At 50.7% G+C, this 21497-nt stretch overlaps 1 protein-coding gene across 1 annotated transcript in view; it reads left to right on the top strand.

Moving 5' to 3' along the window:
• The window catches only part of VAV3 (vav guanine nucleotide exchange factor 3), a 254195-nt gene that overhangs the window by 174961 nt on the left and 57737 nt on the right, over positions 1 to 21497 (top strand). Inside the window, exons 16-19 of the mRNA XM_028502809.2 lie at positions 1322 to 1423; positions 1750 to 1850; positions 10491 to 10516; positions 15941 to 15986. Of these exons, the coding sequence (XP_028358610.1) occupies positions 1322 to 1423; positions 1750 to 1850; positions 10491 to 10516; positions 15941 to 15986 (275 nt within the window). The remainder of the gene's footprint in view (positions 1 to 1321; positions 1424 to 1749; positions 1851 to 10490; positions 10517 to 15940; positions 15987 to 21497) is intronic.

Raw genomic sequence — 21497 nt, 5'->3', positions numbered from 1 at the left:
CTTTTCCGCTTCTGCGGGGATATTTTCCTTAAGGGTGAGGCCGCCAGCGGTGCTGTGCTCGATCTCATTCTGAGCATGCGCACCTTCAGCCCGTGGATTGGCCGGCTGGCCTCTCCGCCTGCCTGCCACTCCCAGTTGCCCTGGCAACTGTGTGTCCTCGAGACCTCTCCTGGTCCCATGGAGAACTCTGCCCGCCTGCCCGCCCGTGGTCCGTGTGTCCTGCAAAAGGGGCGTCTGCACCCATTGGTGGCTCAGACTTTCCCTGCAGTCCCTCACACTGCTGTGACGTCTCAGAGAGCGTCACCTCAGCTTTCTGGGTGCACCTCTGATTTGACTCACCCTTTTCTCATTTTGCTGCATTCTTCTGTGACATGGGTGCACGATGAATATATAAAAATCCTCTAGAAGCGGCTAAGCTTAGCTGTTCCGACATACCTAGTAGACACCAGACTCTAGTGGTATTAAGGTGACTAATGTATGGCTTCAGTGACAAGAAGCACACGCCTGGGCTGGAGTTCTCGACTCTGCCATTGTCCTTACGTTAGCGTGAGCCTGTGCGTCCCGGCTTGTAAGCTAGGGGTGTTGTGAGCGCCACACCGCTAGGACTGCTGTGAAGGTTGACCATGACAATGAACAACACGTGGTTGTCACAGTATCAGCACAGAGAACATGCACCATGAATGTCAGTGGGCGGCACGCTTAATGTATTCTTGTGTATGTGCACAGTGCAAATAACATATAAAACCCAAGTGGCAAATCCATTTTGTTTAGTTTTCATTTGCATCGCAAGGAGAGCGAACTGTGAAGGGGGGCGTTTTTCAGTGACCAGACCGGTGCGTTGTTTCTGAACATTTCATGAAGCTGCTTTCTTCATGTGTGTAGATCACTACAGCACGCATGTTAGAGACAGGCCCGGGGAGAGCAGACCCACCTCCCCCGCCCTGCCGCCCGCAGCAGCAGCTAGTCTGCATTGCGGCGACGCGGCGAGGGCAAAGAGCGATCTGGCAGCGTGACGCTCCAGCAGGTCTTGTGTTTTGCTGGGCAGGCTGGCTCACGGGGCTGTTCTCTGGGAACAGTCGCTCTGAGCAAGACTATTTGGCTTCCATCCTCACGGGGTGCTGGCTCCGACACCGTGAGATTTCCGTGCATGTTTCGAGGGAGACCACACCTGTGGCCTTGAGAAAGCATTGCGTATATAGTAGCCTGTGTGCCCGAATCAGGTCTTGACCCAATGGAGTGTTGGCGCACTTTGGGTTTGGATGACTTGGCTGCCACTCTGTGACCCTGTCTTCAGGAAGTCCCTTTGTTCCTCTTTTTGTAGGTCCAACATACGTCCAGACCATGCCGACTCCAACTGCCATGAGTTTAAGATGCACACCTTCACCCGGGTGACCTCCTGCAAGGCCTGCCACATGCTCCTCAGGTGAGTGTGCGGGGGGCCGGGTGGGGCGCTCCGTGCCAGGGAGCAGGTGGATTGCCGAGTGATTTAGACTTTTCTAATATCCCAGACAAATGTTACGAAGGGGGGAAGGTTGTCTTCATCGCTTGGGCCCCCCAGAGCTCTCCTTGGCCTTGAACCTGGACAGGTTCTCCAGACCCCAGGGAGGTCCCCTTCCGGTGCCAGGAGGGCTTTGCAAGCCACACTGTGTGCCCTTGGTTTCCCGTCGTGCACTCAGGATTTCGTCAAGGCGGAGCCGAGCCCCTTCTAACACCCCTCTCTCTCTCTCTCTCTCTCATTTTACCTGCCAGGGGCACCTTTTATCAAGGCTACCTGTGTGTTAAGTGCGGTGCGAGAGCACACAAAGAATGTTTGGGGAGAGTAGACAGCTGTGGTAGAGTTACTTCTGCTGGTAAGTCACATTTGTTGTTGTGGTTCTGCTTTAATTAGGACGTAAAACCTGCTAAGCACAACGGAGGCCTAATTAACTCTTCGTATGTGTTCACTGGGGCGTGCCCGCGCTGCTCCGGTCATTTCTAGGCACAGGTAGACACTTGTTGAGGTTCACGTTGAGTTTTCTACCTATCTGGCAGGCAGAGGCTTCAAGAGGAGCTCGGGAGGTCACATGCCCCCCACTTCACCTGCCCCGGCCCCCCGATCTCACAAACACTGAATGGGTACCCCCCAAACAGTCAGACGGAGTCACAAAAACCAGACAAAAAATGTTTCGTCACTTCTGCCTCCAGTTCCCGAGCTTCTCCCTTATTCTCCTAAACACCCAGCTCAGAAGCGCTAACGACGCCAGGAGTAAACATCACGCAGACTAATTCATGAATTAATGAACTGAATACATTGCCATTTTCTGGCATTTAACGAAGAGCACAGAGTGTTTGGGTTTTGTGTCAACGTTTTCCCCTCGGTCTTTAAAAATAACGCCCGCGATTGTTACATGGGCCGGCTTCTGAGCCGTCGGCCATTACGCATTCAGCCTGGCCTTTCGCCTCTCTCTCCTCCTCTCGGGCCCTCTTCCTTCTCTTTCTTTCCCGGCCTCTTTCTTCTCTCCCTTTCTTCTTCTTTGTCTTTGTCCTTTTTCCCCCGAGTTTCTCTGCGTTTTATCAGTCAGACCTTTCAAAACCAGCACCGCGTTTTGAAGAGAAGAAAGGGGCCTTTAGCAGCTCAAGTTCAAAAGGGAGCCACGTCAACCTTTGAGCTCCCCGGAGGAGAAGGTGGACATTGAATTATTTTGGATAATCTGAAGAAGGGGAGGCAGCCGGAGAAGAAAAGCTCATCTCAGGGCTGGCCTCGGGAAAGGTGTGAATCCTATTAGAGAGCCGCGATCACAGCAGGCTCCTCTCCCCTGCTCCCCCGGTGGGCATTTCTCGGGGCCCCGGGGGCCAGTCTCCGTGTGAGATGGGCAGCTGCCCGGACAGAGGTCCGATGTTAGCGGAATGCCTGTTCTGTGCGTGCCCTGCCTCCTGCCCCGGGGGCCTCAGAGGGCCCAGGGTGCTTCCGCCGCTTTCTCAAGGTCAGTCAAGTACAGGGGATGAGATTAGCACCAGCTCGTGTCTCTGCAGGTCACAAAAACAGTCGACAAAGCTGTACAATGTGGAGGAAATGGTATGTAGCATGATTGTCATTCTTCGTCTACCCCACACAGTGGAGCCCTTAAACTTCATCGCTCATTTGCGTGGGCCCCGGCCTTTCCTGTCTTTGAGGACCATTCATGTTATTTGCCCACAGAGGCTAACAATGTGGTTCCCTGGACCCAGCAGCCCTGTTTTGTGAGCTTCGGTCTGGGAGGCCATCAAGGGTTCCGTCACTGAATCGACCTGCCTGGTTCTCCCATCCCCCGGGACTGTTTGTGGGAGAGTTGCTGAGAGTGAGGCAGAGGCGCTTGAAACTCTCACCACGCCATTTCCTAGTTACACGGGTTTGCAGAAGTAAATTCAACATCCCGAGCTTTCATGGAGTCATCAGTAAAATGCAAATTAGAGGATTCTTACGGGGAGTCCCGTGAACTAATGCTGACTCAAAGCACAGAGCCTGGTTCACTCGGGCCCAGCCTTGGGATCCAAGGTGTTGTGTTGAGAACTCATTTTTTCCCTGTGATTTTCTCATTGTTTTGGGGATGTAGAGCTAATGTGGATAAAAACATTCATGAGCACCAAACTTTGCAGTGAGACACAAGAATGACATTCAAAGGACTTTAAAGTTTTCACTTTTATGTTAAAAAAAAGGTCAGTTGGAAACCGTCGGGATTTCTGGCCTCGTCAGGCACGAGAGTGGTGCATCTGTCTCTGGCATCACCCCTCCGTCCTGGCCGAGCAGCCCTGCGCAGGGTGGGAGCCGGCAGGCAGCGGCGGGGATGCCAGCCCATGCCACAGGCTGGTCCGGCGTCAGCCCGGCTCCATAGCTAACCTGCAGGGTGGCCTGGGAGCCAGTTCCTTAATCTCTCTTCCCTCCTCAAACAGGGATGATAATAGCACCTAGCCTTTAAAAGTTTTTTTTTAATAAATATGTATGAAGTGTCAGGTACTGTTCTAAGTACCCTACCACTGTTCGCTCACGGAGTCCTATAAAAGTCCCACGGGGTTGGTTTTATTGCTTTTCTGGTTACAGACGAGAAACTGAAGGACAGAGACCTAAGTAGCTTGTCTTAGGGGTTTCGTCCTTAGAACAAAAGATTCAACTCCAGGAGGTCCAGGTCCTGAGTCAGGTCCTACCCCCTGGGCTGGGCTGCCGGGCTGTGCTGCCGGGCTGTGCATTAGCTGGGTGCCACGGGCCAAATGGGTGCAATGTGCACACCTCACCCCGAGGGACAGCCTAGCAGAATCGTGTGCTTGGTTTTCTCTGGGAAAAGGAGAAATTTTCTAATGGGTTATATTTTAAACAATGACACTTTTTAAAAGTATTTTTATTGATTATGTTATTATAGTTTTCCCAATTTCCTCCCTTTATCCCCCCTCACCCTGCCCCCCTAACCCTCCAGCTCATATTTTGAGGTCGTGGGCAAGCTAGACCCTATGGGCCATTTCCCGTCCCGCAGAGAATCTCATCACTGGCTTACGTTTTGCTCAGCCCTCCGTCTCTGCTTCCATGAACGGGGCGCGGCAGGCACTCAGCAGTGCAGGGTTCACAACGGGCACGCTATTTAGACGATCTTGCTGGTGTGTGCACCAGGAGCACAGGGTCTGCGGGAGGGGTACGGGCTGTGGTTGCACCTTTACCGAGCCTAGAGCGTGGCTGGGTGTCGGCTGAGCAGAAGAGAAACGTGCCTGCATCCCTGGCTGGCACTTTAAGGATGAAGGACAGGCCGTGTGTCCTTTATACCTGCAGGAACAAGTATAAAGGACAGACACATGGACAATCACAAGCGGGGCGGGTGGAAACGGGATGGAGGTGGGGAGGGCTAGGGGGTGGGCTGGGATGGAGGTAAAAGGGCAGAAAACTGTACTTGAACGACAATTAAAATTAAAAAATAAATAAATGACACTGTTAAATGAAAAAAAAAAGAATGAATGATAGAACACTGAGTTGACCTTTGCCTTCCCTTCTAATGGTTGTGCAAAGACAGGCTCGGGCCCTGAGCACCCGCCATCCGTGGGCCTTTCCCACCGAGGTCAGGGCACCTCGGTCAGGGCAGCCAGTGAGTGGCAGGAAAGTGAACCAGCTGACAGGACACCTGATGACAAAAGTACCTTTATTTCTGGAGAAATCGGTCCCCTGACCCAGCGAATCCGTTTTTAGAGTTCTTGCTCGACTCTTCCCGTCTCCTCCCTGTGAAACACACGTTCTCGTCTCCCCGCGGTTCCAAGATCTTACTCTTGCTTTCCTTCCTCTTCTCCCAGCTCTTGGCCGATTACCTAACCTCCCTTGACCGCCCAACGCCGGTCTGATTTGAATGGTTTTCTATTCCGTTTCTGTGTAGGTTTTATGTATTTGCCAAAGTTAGGCTGTGTTGGGGTGCCTAAGAACACCCCCCTGCCCCCGCCCCCCACAATCCCAGGGCCTCCGACACATAGCAGTTTATTTCTCACGCACACACGGTGCTGTGGGTTCCTGGCCCTCTGGGGTCGCCCCCTTCTAAGTCAGGGCTTGGGGATCAGCCTGTGACGCTGCCATTTCCACACGTGGCCTCGGGGGGGTGGCTGCCCTTAAGGCCCCTGGACTGGAAGGGAGCAATGCCATTTTGTTAGCTCACAGCCCGTTGGTTAAAACCAGTCACGTGATCTCAACTGAGTGGCAAGGGACACGGGAGTGGGACGCAGGGACTGTGTGCGGTGCGCCCTGGTGTCTCTGACACTTCTCATGTCCTCCAGGAGGTGAGAGGCTCCCTCACGGCAGGGAACGTGTCCCGAGTCAGGGTGCGTCATCCCCCATAGTTAGTCCTCCCCCCGCCCCCCCGTAGGAGCGTGTCAGCCCTGCCGCAGCCCTTCACGGGGGCGGATGTGGCTACGCAGGGACCATGGAGCACTTCCAGCACGCCGAGGCACCTCTTTCTGTGGGAGCTCAGCCTCCTTTGGGTGTCGTCTCCTCTGGCTTCAGAAACCTTTTACACTTCATGCTCTCTATCCCCGAAATTTATCTAGTCTCCATTCATCCTTGAAATAATAATTACTTGGCAAAAAATGCCGTGCATTTCTGAAGGAAGGAAGCGATTCATTCTCATTAATATCTGACTGTGACGGATTATGAACTCAAGTACATACGAAGTATGAGAAAAAGGTATTTTAATTATTTTTTATATTTATAAGACAAACGGTGCAGCTGGGAAACACATGTGAAGGTTGGGTGATCAGTGTATGTCTTCATATCTGAAAATTTGCATGGCTATAAAGAGTGGGCAGTTTGGCTCTTTTTTCCACTGAACTTGAGTTGATGCCTTCACGGTCACCATGGCAACCTCAGCGATCAACATGCACGTGGACTTGGAAGTGTGTTGCCACAACGTCCCAGCTTAACAACGGCTAGGTACGAACTGCATTATGTGAGGCTCGCTCAACAAGTCACTGCAAAGCTGATGTGATTTTGGAGTGGCGTTTCTTTCTGCCAGTATTCACCCCACCCCACCCCCCTCGTGAAGGTCTCACCTGCGGCTGCCACCTCCGGGGGTGGATGCTTGTGTCTTTCCCCTCCCATAACATGTGGCTAAAATCCCTTCGGTCCCCGCCCTGCCCCAGTAGATCGATCAGTATACCTTGCTCTGCACCCCCTCGGTTTAAACCAAGGGAGCAGCACTGCGAGGCGAATATCGCTGGCGCAGACGACTGTGGTTTAGCGCACCTTCCCCGTGAGCGCAGACGCAAGCCCCAGCTGTTCTAATATTTAACCGGAGCAGAGCCCCGTCTGCTGCTCTGGGCAATCGCGCTCTCATCTGGGCCAGCTGCTGCTCCGGCCGCTCTGCACTGGGAGGAAGTTGTCTTGGGATCCTAGAGATTTAACCCTGCAGGTTTGCTACCTAGAACCTGGCCCCCCCCCCCCCCCCGCCCCCAAGCAGGCATCTGAAACAGCTCTTTTATAAATAGTATTGCAGTATTTTAACACGAGCCAAGCAACTCGAATAGAATTTTATGTCAGCCTCCCAGCACCGGGCACTTTATGACATTAGTGTTCCGTGAGCCGAGGCCAGATCATCGGTTACATAACCCAGACCTGGCCTGGGCTCCGCTTCGTGCTGCTCAAACCCTTGCACAGGAGTCAGCCCGCTCTTCTAACTTAGCGAGACAATTCCCCACTCGGGGGTCGTTGTTCTTCCTTCCATTTAACTGTTGGGGTCAGTCGAATGGTCTATTAATAATTTTTAAAGCAGGCTGGAAGCTATTATGTGGTTGGATTCCTGCCGGAGCTTCTGAAAACACTTGGACTCAAAGCCTCTTTCTAAGTGTTATTCATAGTCTTCTTCCTTTCTTTTTTCCTTCAAAATGTTGCTGTAGATCTGAGCGGTAAAAATAAGGGTCAGAGGACTACCTCCTAAACAGTCAGTCCCTCCGTCTTTTAGTTTTCATGTGTGACAAAAACAGCATGTTTCAGCCGTGAAGACAGCTGGCAATGACTTTTCCTCGGCCCCTTTGGGACCGGTGGTCTTACCGGAGGTGGATTTGTTTAACCTTAGGAAGCGGAGCTTCAGGTAGGAGACAAAGCGAATGGTGCAATAACGCATGCACCGAGTCCCTGGCGCTGGACAAACACGATAGGACTGCAGTTTAATTGACATCACGAGTGATATGAGGTGAGTCTCAAGCCCCAGCGAAGACCGTTGGTCTCGCGCCAACATGAGCGCGGAGCCTGAGCTGGCACCGGCGCCTCAGCCACGCCGCTGCTCTGAGTCACGCTCAACCGGTCGGGACAGGATGAAAGAATGCCAGGCGCAAACCCCCGGAGGGGCTGGGAGTTGCCGCCGAGAAAGAGTCCTGAAAGGGGAAGAACATGTTGCAGTTTGATCCGCAGGAGCCTGAGAAGTAGGCTGCAGGGGAAAGGCAAGTCGTGGATTAAAATCTCCTGGAAAACTTGCAGCGTTGACTTGCTACCCTAAGGCAGTTCCCAGAAGCAGCAGCCAGAGCGAGAGACCTTTTCTCCGGGTCTCAACCAGCAGCCTTCCTGGCTGGCCCAAGCTCCGCTGAAGGGGGCATGTCGGTCATCGGCCCCCTTCCGAGGAGGCCCCCCCTCAGCGCCTTGGTCCCCATATGGAGCTCCCTTGTCAGCTTCCAAGGAGGAGCGCTGAGCAGGGGGGTCAGCTGAGCCCCCTCTGTCCCCACATGGGTCTGCCGGGCCCCCGCACCCTCCTGACTTCTGTGGCAGAGGCTCGCTCGTGCAGGGGGCTGGCCGGCCAGCAGGCACTTACCCCAGTGCAGCAAGATACGAAGAGCTGCAAGCCAGGGTCTCTCTGTCCCTGGGCCCGTTTCCAGGGTGAAGAGGTGCGGGTGTCTGCACAGCTCGGGGCCACCTTGGGGGCCCTGGTCTCCTCGTCCTGAGGACCTCCCAGGGGACCCGCATGGAACACCGTGTGACAGCTACTGCCATGTGGGTTAGCATCCGTTTCATGCCCCAAAATAATACATTCAAAACATATTGTAAAAGTCCTACTTCCCCAGGACGTAGAACCCCCTCCAAGCAGAGCCCCCCCCCCCGAAAAAGATACTTTTGAATGGAAATGAAGGCGCACGCTCAGGCGCGAACACCGAACCCAGAAGGTCCGGGGTTCTCCAGCGCGAGAGGCCTCCCAGAAGTAGCCCAGCCTTCTCAGCCTCCGCGGGTGGCCCGCTGCTGTGCATGGTGCTCCTCGCAGTTTCTGAGTCCAGGTCAGGCTCCCTCGAACTCACTGCTTGGAGAAGAAAGTGGTTGAGGGCTGTTCTGCGTGTAGGTCTTTTTGGTCAAACCAGTGAGACAGGAATCACAGCCCAAGGCCGGCTAGCCTGGGTCCTAAGTCTGGGCGCGGTTCCCAGCCAGGTGGTTCTGGGAGACCCTGTCCCCAGACTCACCCTCTCAGGCAGCCTGACTCTGCAAGCCTGCCTGTTCCGGAGGGGCCGGGCGTGTGTGAGGGGGGGGAGGGGGAAGGGGCAGGAGGGAAGGAGCTCTCTGTCCCGGGGACACTCCTTGGCAGGGGTGGCTGCAGACCCGAAGGCTGTCTCTGAAGCGAGGGTGCGAGGATTGGAAGTTAACGAGGGAGGCAGACTTAGCTTTTCTCAGAAAGGTGACCTTTTGTCCATGACCTTGGGTTTCCATGAGTCAGGAGCAGTCCTTAAAAGGCACACGAAACGAAACAGGACCTGTCCCCTGCCCCGGGCAGCCGTCCTGTGCCGTGAGGTCTGTGACAGTCGGTCGGGTGCCCCCGGGGCGGTTTCCTGGTGCGCTCAGCCAGGTGGGGCTTCTCGGACCCTCTGCACGGGCGTCCCTGAGGCCACGCGAGCTCGAATTTAGGCTTGCCCCTTTCCTCCTGACTTTTTCCCTCCTTGGTGTCTCTCTCTCTTTCCAGACCCTTCTTTAGAGGATCGTTTTGGGTGAGAAAAGTATAGGCATAATCTCAAAAGGATGAGGCGTCTTTCTTCGCAGCGTGGAGAAGTTGGAACACGTGTAGGTGCTCCCGGGTACGAGGAAAGGTGCACACACAGTGCCCACTGGGCACTGTAATCCGTGCCCAGTGCCTGTAATCACAGGGCGGCAGCCCCTTGGCCTTCCTGCGGGTCACTCACCTGGAGAGCCCCGGGCTCTTCGTGCCTGTTGGTCGTTTTCAGGAACTGAAATGTCTCGGAGATTGTCGTTTCCTCACGGAGACATGTAGCCTGGGGAGAAGGGGAGAATCTGCATTGGAATCCAATCCCTTGTTCTTATTCCTATCTTTGAATTGAAATATATGCCCCCCCTCCCAGTTAAAAATCAGAGCTAGAGCCCCAGCCACACAGCTCCGTTGGTTAGAGCGTCACCCCGAGGGCTGGACCCCCGGTCAGGGCACGTCCGGGAACCAGTCAGTGAATGCGTGAGTAAGTGGAATAGCAGACAGACGTGCCCCCCTCCGTCCTCTTCCCTCCCTCTCTCGTTCTAAAATCAATAAATAAAAATAAAAAATAGGAGCTATAGCCACTTAATGAAAAAAATTACATGCAATGTTGTTATGTGTCCTATTTGCAATTGTTGCAAATAGTCACTGTAACAACACCTTTGTCGGTTGGTGTGTTGAGAGTCTTAACACCCCCCGTGTTGAAAGAAAGTGCCCACCTAGCTCCCCCTAACGCGCATACATTTAGGGCAAGCCACTGTTTCAGGGAGCTTTCTGCGCTTGGATTCACACGCTGCTTGATAAACAATTGAAAAAGTTCAGCATAACTGAGAAGGCATTTAGAACTATGAGTCACCTTCCCGGCAAGCCAATGAGGCAAGAGAACCGGAGTTGCAAAACAATTACTAGCCCAGCCGGAGGGGCCCTGGAAGTGTGTTCCAGGTGTTCGTTGCGGGAGCAAAGCAGTCAGGTCTGACCACGCCGCACGGAACCAGCGGAGGCTGCTGCCCAGACCAAAGCACCCGACACTGACCATGCCCATTTTCACGTTTGTTTCAGAGCCGGGGATGCTGAAAGCACCGGAGGTAAGATCCACACTTCACCTTTTTTTTATAGAACTTTTGCCTTTCAGGTTGTTGGCTCTCTTAGGTGGGCTTGAGCTTTCCGAGTGGTAAACGTGCCTTTGAAAAGCGGGTGGAAGCAGAGACAGAGTGAGTGGCTCAGTGCTTGTGGATGAAGGGCACAGGTTCAGTCGGGGGAGTTCTCAGCCATCGGCTGGGGATCCCGAGTAGAGGGGAACACGTGGACGTTTCGTTCCAGCTTCGTGTGTGAGATGGCGCTCCCAGACTCTCACTGATTCAGGTCGATTTCAAATCAACGCTGCGGCACTCCTGGGGCGGGAGCAGGGGACCGAGCTCCCTAGTGCCCTGCTGCGGAGTCCCACGATGCCCCGGGGCTTGAGAACAACACCCCGGGTCAGGGCGGCTCTGACCCTGTTTGCACAGGAGGACGGTGGCCCTCGTCCCAGGAAGCTGGCAGACCTGCGCAGTCAGGGAACGTGTCGCTGCCCAGCATTTGTTGGCACTGGGGAAAAAAAAAACACACGTTCTAACGTTGCTCCTCTGAGGGTGTGGTTTTACGTTCCCAGTGCTTCACGTTCGAACACAAACATGGTTCCGATCGTGTCTTATTGATCAAATCCAGACCTGATAACCGTTTCCTTGCGGTTTGACACCAAATCTTAGGTCTAATGGCTTAGAAGTATGTGGTCCCTGTTACTGCTTTAGAATACAGTTATTTAAAAAAAATAAGAAAGAATGAAAAATAGGACCCATTTCAGGCAGCCATGGTCTTGGCCTTCAACCAAAAGTAACAAATTTCTTACCTGACCTCCCCAAAATATGTCATAGCAAAGAAAATTAAAATATGAAATATGTGTGATGTTATGTGAACCCAAGGGACAGCTCTTTGAGAATTTCAGAGTAAAAGAAAGATAAAAACATCCTAAGCCAAATTATTTTAACACAATTATATCTCCTGAAGAGCGGTATAATATCCATGTGCTTTGAATAGGCTGACATTTATATAGTCGGTACAAATAATGAAAAGCACAGCCAGATGTCAAAGAAGAGGTAAGTTTTTCCTATGGTTTTTGCCTAAGTACATAATTTTTTTGATGTGGGATTTCAAGAGTATGATATGAGGAAATTCACATGCACCCCTTCAGTGGATCAGTTGACTGTATTTTAGAATCTAGATCAAAAGAATGCAGAACAAGATAATAATAATTTAAAAGCAGGCAGCACGAGTTTTTCCAGGGCTGAAATAAACCACCAGGAGGTTTCTTTCAGTGTTTAGCCGGCAGGTAAGAGTGTTCGTCAGGACTGCGGAGCAGGGGTCCTGGTGAGCGCCTTGGAGAGCAGCCTGCTTTCCTGTGCTCCCAGGCCGTGGTTGGATCGCCGAGGCAGCTTTCTCTGTAGAGCTGCGAACTTGAACTCAGTGTTGCTTCACATTCATCCTATTAGACGTAGACATTATTTTTTTCCAGGGAAGGTGATTTCACCTCATTTCATTTAAGTGATGTGCAGTGGGCGTATTTACAGAAAGAAAGTGTGCGAATGCGAAGGGGGCAGTAATTTTCGCATGGCCCTAAATAATTCTCCCCGGGCCTTTTTGTGCCCTCAGAAGTTACACGTAAGCCTATTATGAAAGGAGTTAGGGTTTTAAAAAACCATTAAAAACCCTAGGATTTTAAAAAACATAGCATCGGTGTTTTAGCGACTTTTGACTGTGAGGGTGTAATTTTTATTTAATGGCGAGTCTGCTGATCTCTGCGTGAGCTCAGTGTAAGGGGGGGTCAGAGCAGACGGACAGTAGGAAGCGCCTTTCACTGCTCTTTCCCCATCGAGACTTCCACTCTGCAGACGGACGCTGTTAGGGTGCCCAGGGGTCCTCCCAGAACCACGTGAGGAAGACTCTGGAAGCTCTGTCCTTTTCATCTCCCCATTCTCTCTCCTGAAGACCTTTTCCCCCAACGTACCAGTTTGGGTCCTGTTCTCTTCCCCTTTCAATGGCCACGATGGCGAACGTTTTATTTTTCATGTTAGAGTTCAGTGTCAAGGCAGGTCAGCGTTCAGGGGCCGCAGGACCCGTGAGTGCCCCTGCACCACCTCTGGGAGACCCACCTCACTCCCATTCCAGAGTGGACCTTCGGCCGCCAGCGCCGGCCCCGGGAAGCATGGTTCTCACTGCATCCCCATGTAACACAATCTTCTGCCCATCTGTCCCCCCCACCAGGGTGTTCCCCCTGCCAATCGGGTAGCAGACCCGAAGCCAGTGCCATAGAACAAAGGAACCTTTGCTTGTTTTGGTGGTAAAATCAACAGAGAGAATTAGGTTTGTCCCCAAAAAGGCGAGAAGAGAGTTTCTTAGGCAATCAAGGTGTGTCTTTCAGAGACAGACAAGGCAATAGGTGATGAATCGAGAAGTAAAACTAGGCTTTTTGGTTGTCCAACCACCGCCCCCCCCCTCCCCAGTTCTAAGGGGATCAAGGGAGACAGAGACGGTTCTGAAGGTGGAGTCTCCCATCTCAGGGGGCGGTAACGGGGGGCTCCCCGAGATGCCCAGGATCTGCACCCTGTGCTTCCACTGGGGACAAGCTCCTGTCCAGCTCCGTCCCAGGCTGTTGGGCATATAGAGAGGGGAGGAGAGTGTGTTTAAATATGCTCTGCTAAACATTTCCAAATTGTTTATAACATAAACTACTTTTTAAGTGCTTTTAAAGTCTAATTTATCTCAGACTCTCCAAATGTACTTCATCTAAGTAACTGAAATTCCCTCCTTTTAAAAAAAGATTTATTTATTTACTTTTAGAGAGAGGAGAAGGGAGGGAGAGAGAGAAATATCAATGTGTGGTTGCCTCTCACGTGCCCCATACTGGGGACCTGGCCCACAACCCAGGCATGTGCCCTGACTGGGAATCGAACCAGCAACCCTTTGATTCACAGGCCGGCACTCAGTGCACTGAGCCACACCAGCCAGAGCCCTGTTTATTTGTCTGTTTGTTTAATTGACCAGATTGTGGCTTGCCCCACTGCCCACTCTTGTTGCATAGACAAGATCTGTTTCTGTTCTCGGGGTCACTGATTTCCAATGACTTTCTGGAGAAAGGAGCTAAAATGTAAGCAGCAGGGCAATAACTTAGTAGAAGAGTGTGTTCTTTATGTGAATTTAAACATGCAAGGTACCGTAGAGTTCATAATGACAATAATAATAGTAATAATGATAGTAAGCTATCACTTAAGATAATCCTTCCTGTGTGCCAGGAACAGTTCCGAGCACTGAACATAAGTGACTCATTTACTTCTCCCCCCAGACGCTGTAGTAGCTGCTGTTATCACCCCAGAGGGGGATATTATCTCCACTGGACACTGGGGGTCCGAACAGGCACAGGGGTGTCACCTAGTTCACGATCAAACAGCTGCTGTGGCGGTTTGAGTTTGAACCTGGGCAGTCTGACTCTAGAAGCCATACTCTCAACCACGGCACGTGTGCCTTCTTTCAATCCCGGCTCCTAAGGTAGTAGAGAGTTGCTTTTGAGCTTGTGTTCTTTTCTCACATTTTGTGTTTATAGTTTTTCTTTTACTTTATTTTTACTGTTGACGCTATCACACACGTCCCCACTCCCCCTCCCCTGCCCCAGCCCTTTGCCCACCTCCACCCAGCCCTCACCCCCGCCCCCCCAGGGCACCATTGCACTGTTGTCCGTGTCCGTGGGCCGTGCACACGTGTTCTTGACTGGTTCCGGCATTGCAGGAGGAAGGCCCGAAGGCCGGATTCCTCTTTGCCGCCCCAGCTCTCTGACCGCAGGTGTTGCGACACCAGTGGAAAGACGGCTTCTCCTGCGCGTTAGGGAGGTGGGGGGCTGTGCAGGAAGGCGATGCGGCAGAGCACCTGTCCCTTGTGTAGGAAGGGTGGTCAGGTGTGTTCCCTGTCCTTTATACAGGCAGCTCCACGACTTTGAATGCAGTTTCAGGGAGGGGGTGTTTTTCTTTGAAGGCAGTTCCTTCCAGGCCATCACAGGTGACGAGTCACTCACCGCGGGTCCCATTTTGTGCCCGGGCCCCCAGCAGGCCCGCACTGCACTGTCCTCTCACCCACGGCGGCTCCCTATGGCCCGTCCTTCCAGCTCCGACAGCCGCCCTGTTCGCCACGCCGACGTCAGCGGTCCTGCTGGCCTTCTTACACATCCACTTGGAAAGCAGTTGGGTGAACGACAGAAATTGTATTTAAAGGATTTTTCCAATTTGCTTTCACCCGAGAACCCCGAACCTCTGCTTAACACGGCTTAGGGCCCCTTCGGAATCTGCAGCCCCCGTTCCACCCATTTAACTTGCGAAGGGAAACAGCAGGAGGAACCCAGAGAAAAACCCACGGCGAGCTCGGGCGGAGCAAAGCCACGTGGGCTCTGAGCGAAGCCGGGTCTCTACGCCCGGGCGTGGGCCCCGGCGCACACGGAAACAAAGTCGCTGTGGCCAAAATCTGAACTATATGGTCGTTCTAGAATTCTGTGGTGTGCACTTCATCCAGTTGTGTAATAAAGAGTGAAACTCGAGTCCTTATTAATTAGTGAGATTACCATGGTTAGGAGGCAGGCATGAATTTGATATGAAATCGAACTTGTTACGATGCATTTTCCACGAGTTGAAATCTCTTTAGTTTTGCATTGTATCTATACTTTCCGTAACGTGTGGTTTTTCTCAGGGATTCCTTTTCTGTGGAAGAGTTTGCTGTCGTGGGTCACAAGCTGATGCCTGTTTTGTTTCTCAGAGAGTTAAGATACAACCGACCCACAGTGAAAATGCCATTCCCACTGACGTGTCTGCTCCAGGCAGAGCCCGAGGGCCATGTAGGGAGAGACCCCACTCCAGTCCGGTCAGCCAGGCGTCCGAAGCAGCTGGGTAGGGCCTGGAGGTCAGATTGTCTTCGCCGGGAACATTTTCCAGCCAAGGCAGCCTTGTTCTCACCATTCCTTCCGTCATTAAGGCTGCAAAAAAAAAAAAAAATGAGTCCTGATACCCGGAGACGGCCAATGGAAAGCTGTCTTTCCCATAGTGCACCTGATGAGTATTAATGGGTAGGATGCAATGGTGTTCAAGTGAAATACTTAGTAGAGAAACAAGAAGGTTGAGTTATAAAAACAAACTTCAGAAGCAAATGTTTTGATTGGAGTTAGTCATACTTTTTAATGGAAAAGGTACAACATGCACTGGCCTTCCAAAGTGTCAGGAGGTAATATACTTTTTGGGAAAAAAACCCAGTTTATTCAATTAACATTGTAATTAAAAAATTTAAGCACCCGTTGGAGATAGTAGCATAACGAACCTCTAGATATCCATCACTGAGATTCAGCATAATTTATTTGTTTGAGGTTTTGCAGTGTTTATTAGATCCTTTCCAAAGTAAGCCACTTTAATAATACCAAGTCTTTGTTTTCCCTTTCTGCACAGAAGCGGACCAACGGGCTGCGGAGAAACTCCAGACAGGTGGACCCAGGTGCGTTTCTGGTGGTGCATCTACGGTTGTGCCTTGGTTACATGTCCAGGGAAGCCTCTGGGACTCGCTATAGGACGCCGGGCAGAGTATCGGCCTTTGTGCCTGGCAGTTCGGTACACAGCGTGTGCCTGGGAGGCAGCGGTCTCACGTGTCAATCACCACGTGACAGAGCCGCCCGGGGCAGGGTCACCTGGTGAACAACCGGCAGTAACTCCCGTCCCACCAGCAGCAGTTGAGCTGGTTGTTTGCTTTGCTGAACAGCCTCGGGCCGCCCGGTAGACGCTCCCTCACCCAGCACGCTCGCCCTGCTCCCTCCCGAACCTGGGGAGGGAACCAGCCAGCGCCGAAGAAGGAGCCTTTTCTGCAGGGTCGGGGGAGTTCACAAACCAGACAAGGCTGGCACCCGCCCCACCTGGAAAGATATCTTTCTCCATCCTGTATGTCAGCTCCTGTCTAGTGGGAGAGGGAACCGAAGGACTCTCCGTCTGCAGGGAGAACTGAGCTGTTTTCCACTGAGCATCGTGAGGTTTGGCCCTGCCATTGTTGTAGTGGCATTATTTCGCCGTCCATTAAGCAATGCCTTCCACAGTTGAATTACCCACGATTTGTCGCGTGTAATACCGGGTCATGTTATCGTGGGTAAAAGGAGCCCAAAGATAGGAACTTGCTACTACACGCAGTGGAACACGAAGTACAGTCCTGCCGGAAAACAGTCTGGGCTGTGTTGTTCTCCCGGCCCCGACTGCGTGCGTGCGCGCCTCCTTGCAGAGCTGAGCTTTCCGAGCGCTGTGCCTGCCAGCTGAGGCCACACCCAAGGCGCCACCCGGTTTGCCGGCCGCCTGCGAAGGTTTATGGAGCTTTGTTGCCTCTGGCTAGAAACGGCTTCACTTGCTTCCTGAGCTCTGTTTTGGTCTTTTAACCACAAAATTGAGGCCATTAAAACAACAACAATAGGGCTTCTTGTCGACTTTTCCATAGCTCTAACTTTCCAAGATACTGCCACCCTTTGCAGAAACTTCTGCAGTAATATTTAGAAAATTCTGCAATAATATTTAGAAAAAGTGCTTCTGTTTCGTAGGAGTGTATGACTGGAAGTGTAATTTTTTTTTCTTATTTTGTGGGGGTTGTAGTAATTCTGCTTCACAAAACTATCTATTCATAATGAAAATGTTTATAAATATTTAAAAAATATTTTCTCTTCTATGAGGATTTTCATTTTATCCACCCCCCCCAACAGGAGAATGCATCACTTTGTTCATGTTATCAGTAGGAGCACATCTGACTATTAATAACTTACGTTATAGCCAAACATTTTAGGAGCCCTTAGATTATTTTTAAAGGGAGACACAGTGAATTCACAGATGATACGTGTGACAAAGGGGAGCACAATGAAACCGTGTATCCTCCTTTATCCTAAAGGTGACGGCTGTGTGTACAGGTGTAACTCTTGCGGTGTTCCTATTGCCTGTTTGTCCAAAGATCATGAGAGACTCCATGAGGGATAAACTTAGAAATACAAAGGAAGTAGTATTATATGTTATATTTGTAATTCTTTCTAACTAAGACCTTTCCATTAGTTACAATAAATATCTGAGTGTTTTTACCATTTGTCCACATTTTGGAAAAAAAAGAAACCAAACAGATAATCAGTGGTCTTTCCTGTGGCAACTCTTACTGGGAGGCAGCTGTTTCTCCCTGTCGGTGGCTGTGAATGCCAGCCTGGAATCCTGTGTTTCAAGTTGGTTGCCTTCTCACGGCAACTGCTTTCTCATGGCAACTGCAGAGCTTTTCTGTTCAGAGTCAACCCTTGCCTGTAGCATACGGGCTTCCTCCGCGTCCATCTCCACGTGGCGGGGGTTCGTGGGTTCCACAGCCGTGTGAGATGCCTCCCTCCCAAGACGTTTAAACCAGGGTCGGTCAGACGGAGGCTTCCTGGCCACGGCCAAACCGCTTCCGAGGGCATCAGCTTCTGTGAGTGCCGTTCCCACGCCGTTCCTTGACATGTTCTCCCCCAGCTACGTTCCTGACTTCTCCACGTGCCAACACACTGCCCGCTCCCCGGGGCCTCCCTTGGGGTGTTGTAGGAAAAAGTGATGAAATAGTTTGCGGGGGGAGGGGGTCCGAGGTCACTACTTCATCAGACCCCAGTTTCAGAGCCACGTACAAAGGTATATGGTATCGCTTCCCTGGAGACCTTTGGTTTTGGAAAAGAACTTAATGCATATTTCTTTGCATAGTAGGTGCTTCGTACATAATTTTAAATGAATGATTATGACTTGTTCTGAATGCACTGGCTCTCTTGCTCGCTAAATTCCTTGTGCTGGCGAAGTGGACCGGTGCACTGAAGGAACACGGAGTAATCTAGTTGCAGGAGGCGTGGCTCTGAGCCACGCGGCCTGGGCTGGCCACCCGCCTAGCTGTTTACTCGCAGTTGACCTTGGGCTGTTTGTGCCCTCTCTGCGGCATGGTTTCCTGATTCGTGAAGGAGACTAGTGCAGCCCCTGCCTTACGAGGCTGCTGTGAGCTGGTGCATGGGAAGTCCTTGTAACAGGGTAGGAAATGCTGAGGTGATGACGAGGATGACAATTGCTTATGGGAGAGCGTGTTATTTCCGACTGGACATTTCGTCTTGTGGAGGAGAATCAGTCGTATCTGCTGGTTACATTTTTCCAAAGAGACCCAGATTTTTATGCTGAATTTCCATGGAAGCTAGAAGTTACATCATCACAGCCGTTTTCGGGCTGGCCTTTATTGCTTATCCCACGGCCTCTGTGAAGAGGAGATACCGGCAACACTGGCGGCCCAGAGTTTTCGGTGAAGTTAGTGGTATTTGTGAGTGCGACGAAGGGATGAAAGAAAGGAAAACTCCTAAGGCTGAAAACGTTACAGTGTACTGGGAAGTTCTTTTCAGACCAGAAGGGTGTGAGCTGCAGACTGGCAATGGGACTCATTAGCACATTTAAAGCCTTCATGCTTTACTAATAACGGTGGGTCATCTTCATAAATAACATTGGCACATGGCTTTTCAGTTCAGTTTACATTTCCTTGTCTGCTGTTGCGTGCTAAGAAGTTCACCGATGTATGGGCTCAACTGTTTTTTTTATAAATGTAATAACGTGTTAGATGCAAATGCTGGTAGCTCTTTTGGATTTTTTAAATATAGCGAGGTATTTTCATCAGTTTGTACTTTTCTTCCTGAGACATCAGATGTTAGACTCAGGAAAATAACACTTAGAAAAGACAGATCAATTATTTCAGGAACACGAAGGTGCCGGGCCTTTTTCAAGAACATGAGATCATAAATCTCAGGCAACTCTGAGCACCGGTGTAATATTTTTCACCTCAAGGGGCTCTCAAGGTCAGAGTCACCAATTAAATTTTAATACCGAGCTTGAAAAGTTTCCTTCTGTCTAAGGACAGGAGACGTGAGATTCAGTTTGCAGGGGGCAGGTCCGCGTGCCAGGATACATACGTGTCCTTCTAATCACGTCCCTGTGCTTAGGGGACCGCTGAGTTGTCTCTGTTTGCGGGATGCACAGCATCTTGTATGTAAGCCCACAGCCACCGGTGTTTAAAAAATTCAGGTCGGTGTTCGGTGTTGTGCTCTCCAAAGATTAGATGAAGTGGAGGGAGATGGATGCCCCTCATCTCTCTCTCATCTCAGGTTACTCAGGTGATTTGTGATAACCTTGAATAGCAAATGAGCAGGTAATGGTTCAATTGATAAGGTGCTTTCTCCGGACTCCTCTGACGCCGTTGATTGCAAAGAGCAACGTGTCTTGGAGGCACTGTCTTATTCATGGAGGAGATGTCTTCACTGTTTCTGGCAGGGTCGTCTTCAAAGGAGGCTGCTCTCCCCGTCAGGTGGTAGCCTTGATCTAAGATTCCATTCCTATTGTTCTTTTTTTTTTTAAAAAAAATTTTACTTATTTATCTTTAGAGAGAGTGGGAAAGGGAGGGAGGAAGACGGAGAGAAATATCGATGTCCGGGAGAAACATTGATCGGTTGCCTCTCCCGTGCCCCCAACCCGGAACCTGGTCCTGAACCCGGGCACGTGCCCTGACTGGGAATCGAACCAGCGACCTTTCAGTTCACAGGATGAGGCCCAGCCCACTGAGCCGCACCAGTCAGGGCCACTCCTATTGTTACTGTATGAAGAAAGGAACTCAGGAACGCTGTCTTGCGCTTCCAACTCTGTGTTGCATGGAGCTGTCAGCAGCGGCAACGTCGTTAATTAGAAAGCGTGGCTCCTCTCCGCCAGGGGCTCACGTTCTGCCCGAGCAAGGAGACGCAGGCACAAGTCCTGATTTATGTCCGTGAGTAGACACAGTAAAGTACTTTACTGTGACATATATCTTTTCATACACTGGCTCACTCTGGTGTGGCACAGTGTCACAGAAACAATGAGTGTGTACTCTGGTAAACATATAAAAAGATGTAATTATGGAGTAGGCACAGAAAAAGCAAAAGGGACTGGAAAAGAGGGAAGCAAGTGTGGGCTCCAGTTGCCTTCCAGCTGGGTCATCGGTATGTGTTTCCATTATATAAATAACAATTTTACTGTGGTGGTTTATTGTATTGAATTACAATGTATCACAGTGTTCCTTACTGTTTTAATTTCCAAGGACTGCAAAACTCATTTCAAATCGAACCAGAATTGTTGATTTCTTTTAGATGTGATTTTAAACATAAACGGCATTTGCTGAAGAGAGAAATTATATATTTTTAGTTTCTAAATAGAAAACATTGCAGAGAAAAACACCAGCCTGGGGTTTTTAAAATCACTGATCTAAAAGTACATTTCTTTCTTTCTTTTCCTTTTTCAAGAAGACAGATATATATTCTTGAAGGCTGTAGTAAATGAACTTTTGTTCATAATAGATAAGTAATAACATATCCATAGATGATACTGGTTCCATATTAGCCAGTCAAACCTGGTTTTGTCATTTCGATCACCCGTAAAACTAACCTCTTGTCCCAGGTAAACACTGGGAGCATGATTGTGAATGTGCGCATGTCAAGACGAGAGCATGGGCTTGACAGCACTGGGGCGGCAGCAGCCAGTGTTGAGGTCCGTCGCAGGGAAGCGAGGGCAACAAGCCCAGTGGGTCCCGGGGAGGCTGCTCTGGCTCCTGTCGTCGAGGATTGGTCCTCAGGCCTCTGTGACACAGACTGCAGTGGGATGATTTTCGCACAAAGGCCCCGTCTGCTCGTGGTTATTTCAGGTCTGTCTGTCTTGTTCCCTGGGCCGGGAGGACAGATTTCCAAAGGCACAGCCCAGTCCCTCGCTCATGTCTTTTTTGGTTTTCTCTCTTTCTTCTTTCTTTCTTTCTTTCTTCTTTCTTTCTTTCTTTCTTTCTTTCTTTCTTTCTTTCTTTTCTTTCTTTCTTTCTTTCTTTTCTTTCTTTCTTTCTTCTTTCTTTCTTTCTTTCTTCTTTCTTTTCTTTCTTTCTTTCTTTCCCTCTCTCTTCTTCCTTCCTTCTTCCTTCTCTTTTCTTTCTTTCTTCTTT

This window comes from Phyllostomus discolor, chromosome 14 (assembly GCF_004126475.2).
Source record: "Phyllostomus discolor isolate MPI-MPIP mPhyDis1 chromosome 14, mPhyDis1.pri.v3, whole genome shotgun sequence".
Lineage (NCBI taxonomy): Eukaryota > Metazoa > Chordata > Mammalia > Chiroptera > Phyllostomidae > Phyllostomus > Phyllostomus discolor.
Note: the sequence above shows the minus strand (reverse complement) of the source record. Positions and strands in the feature narration are given on the sequence as shown.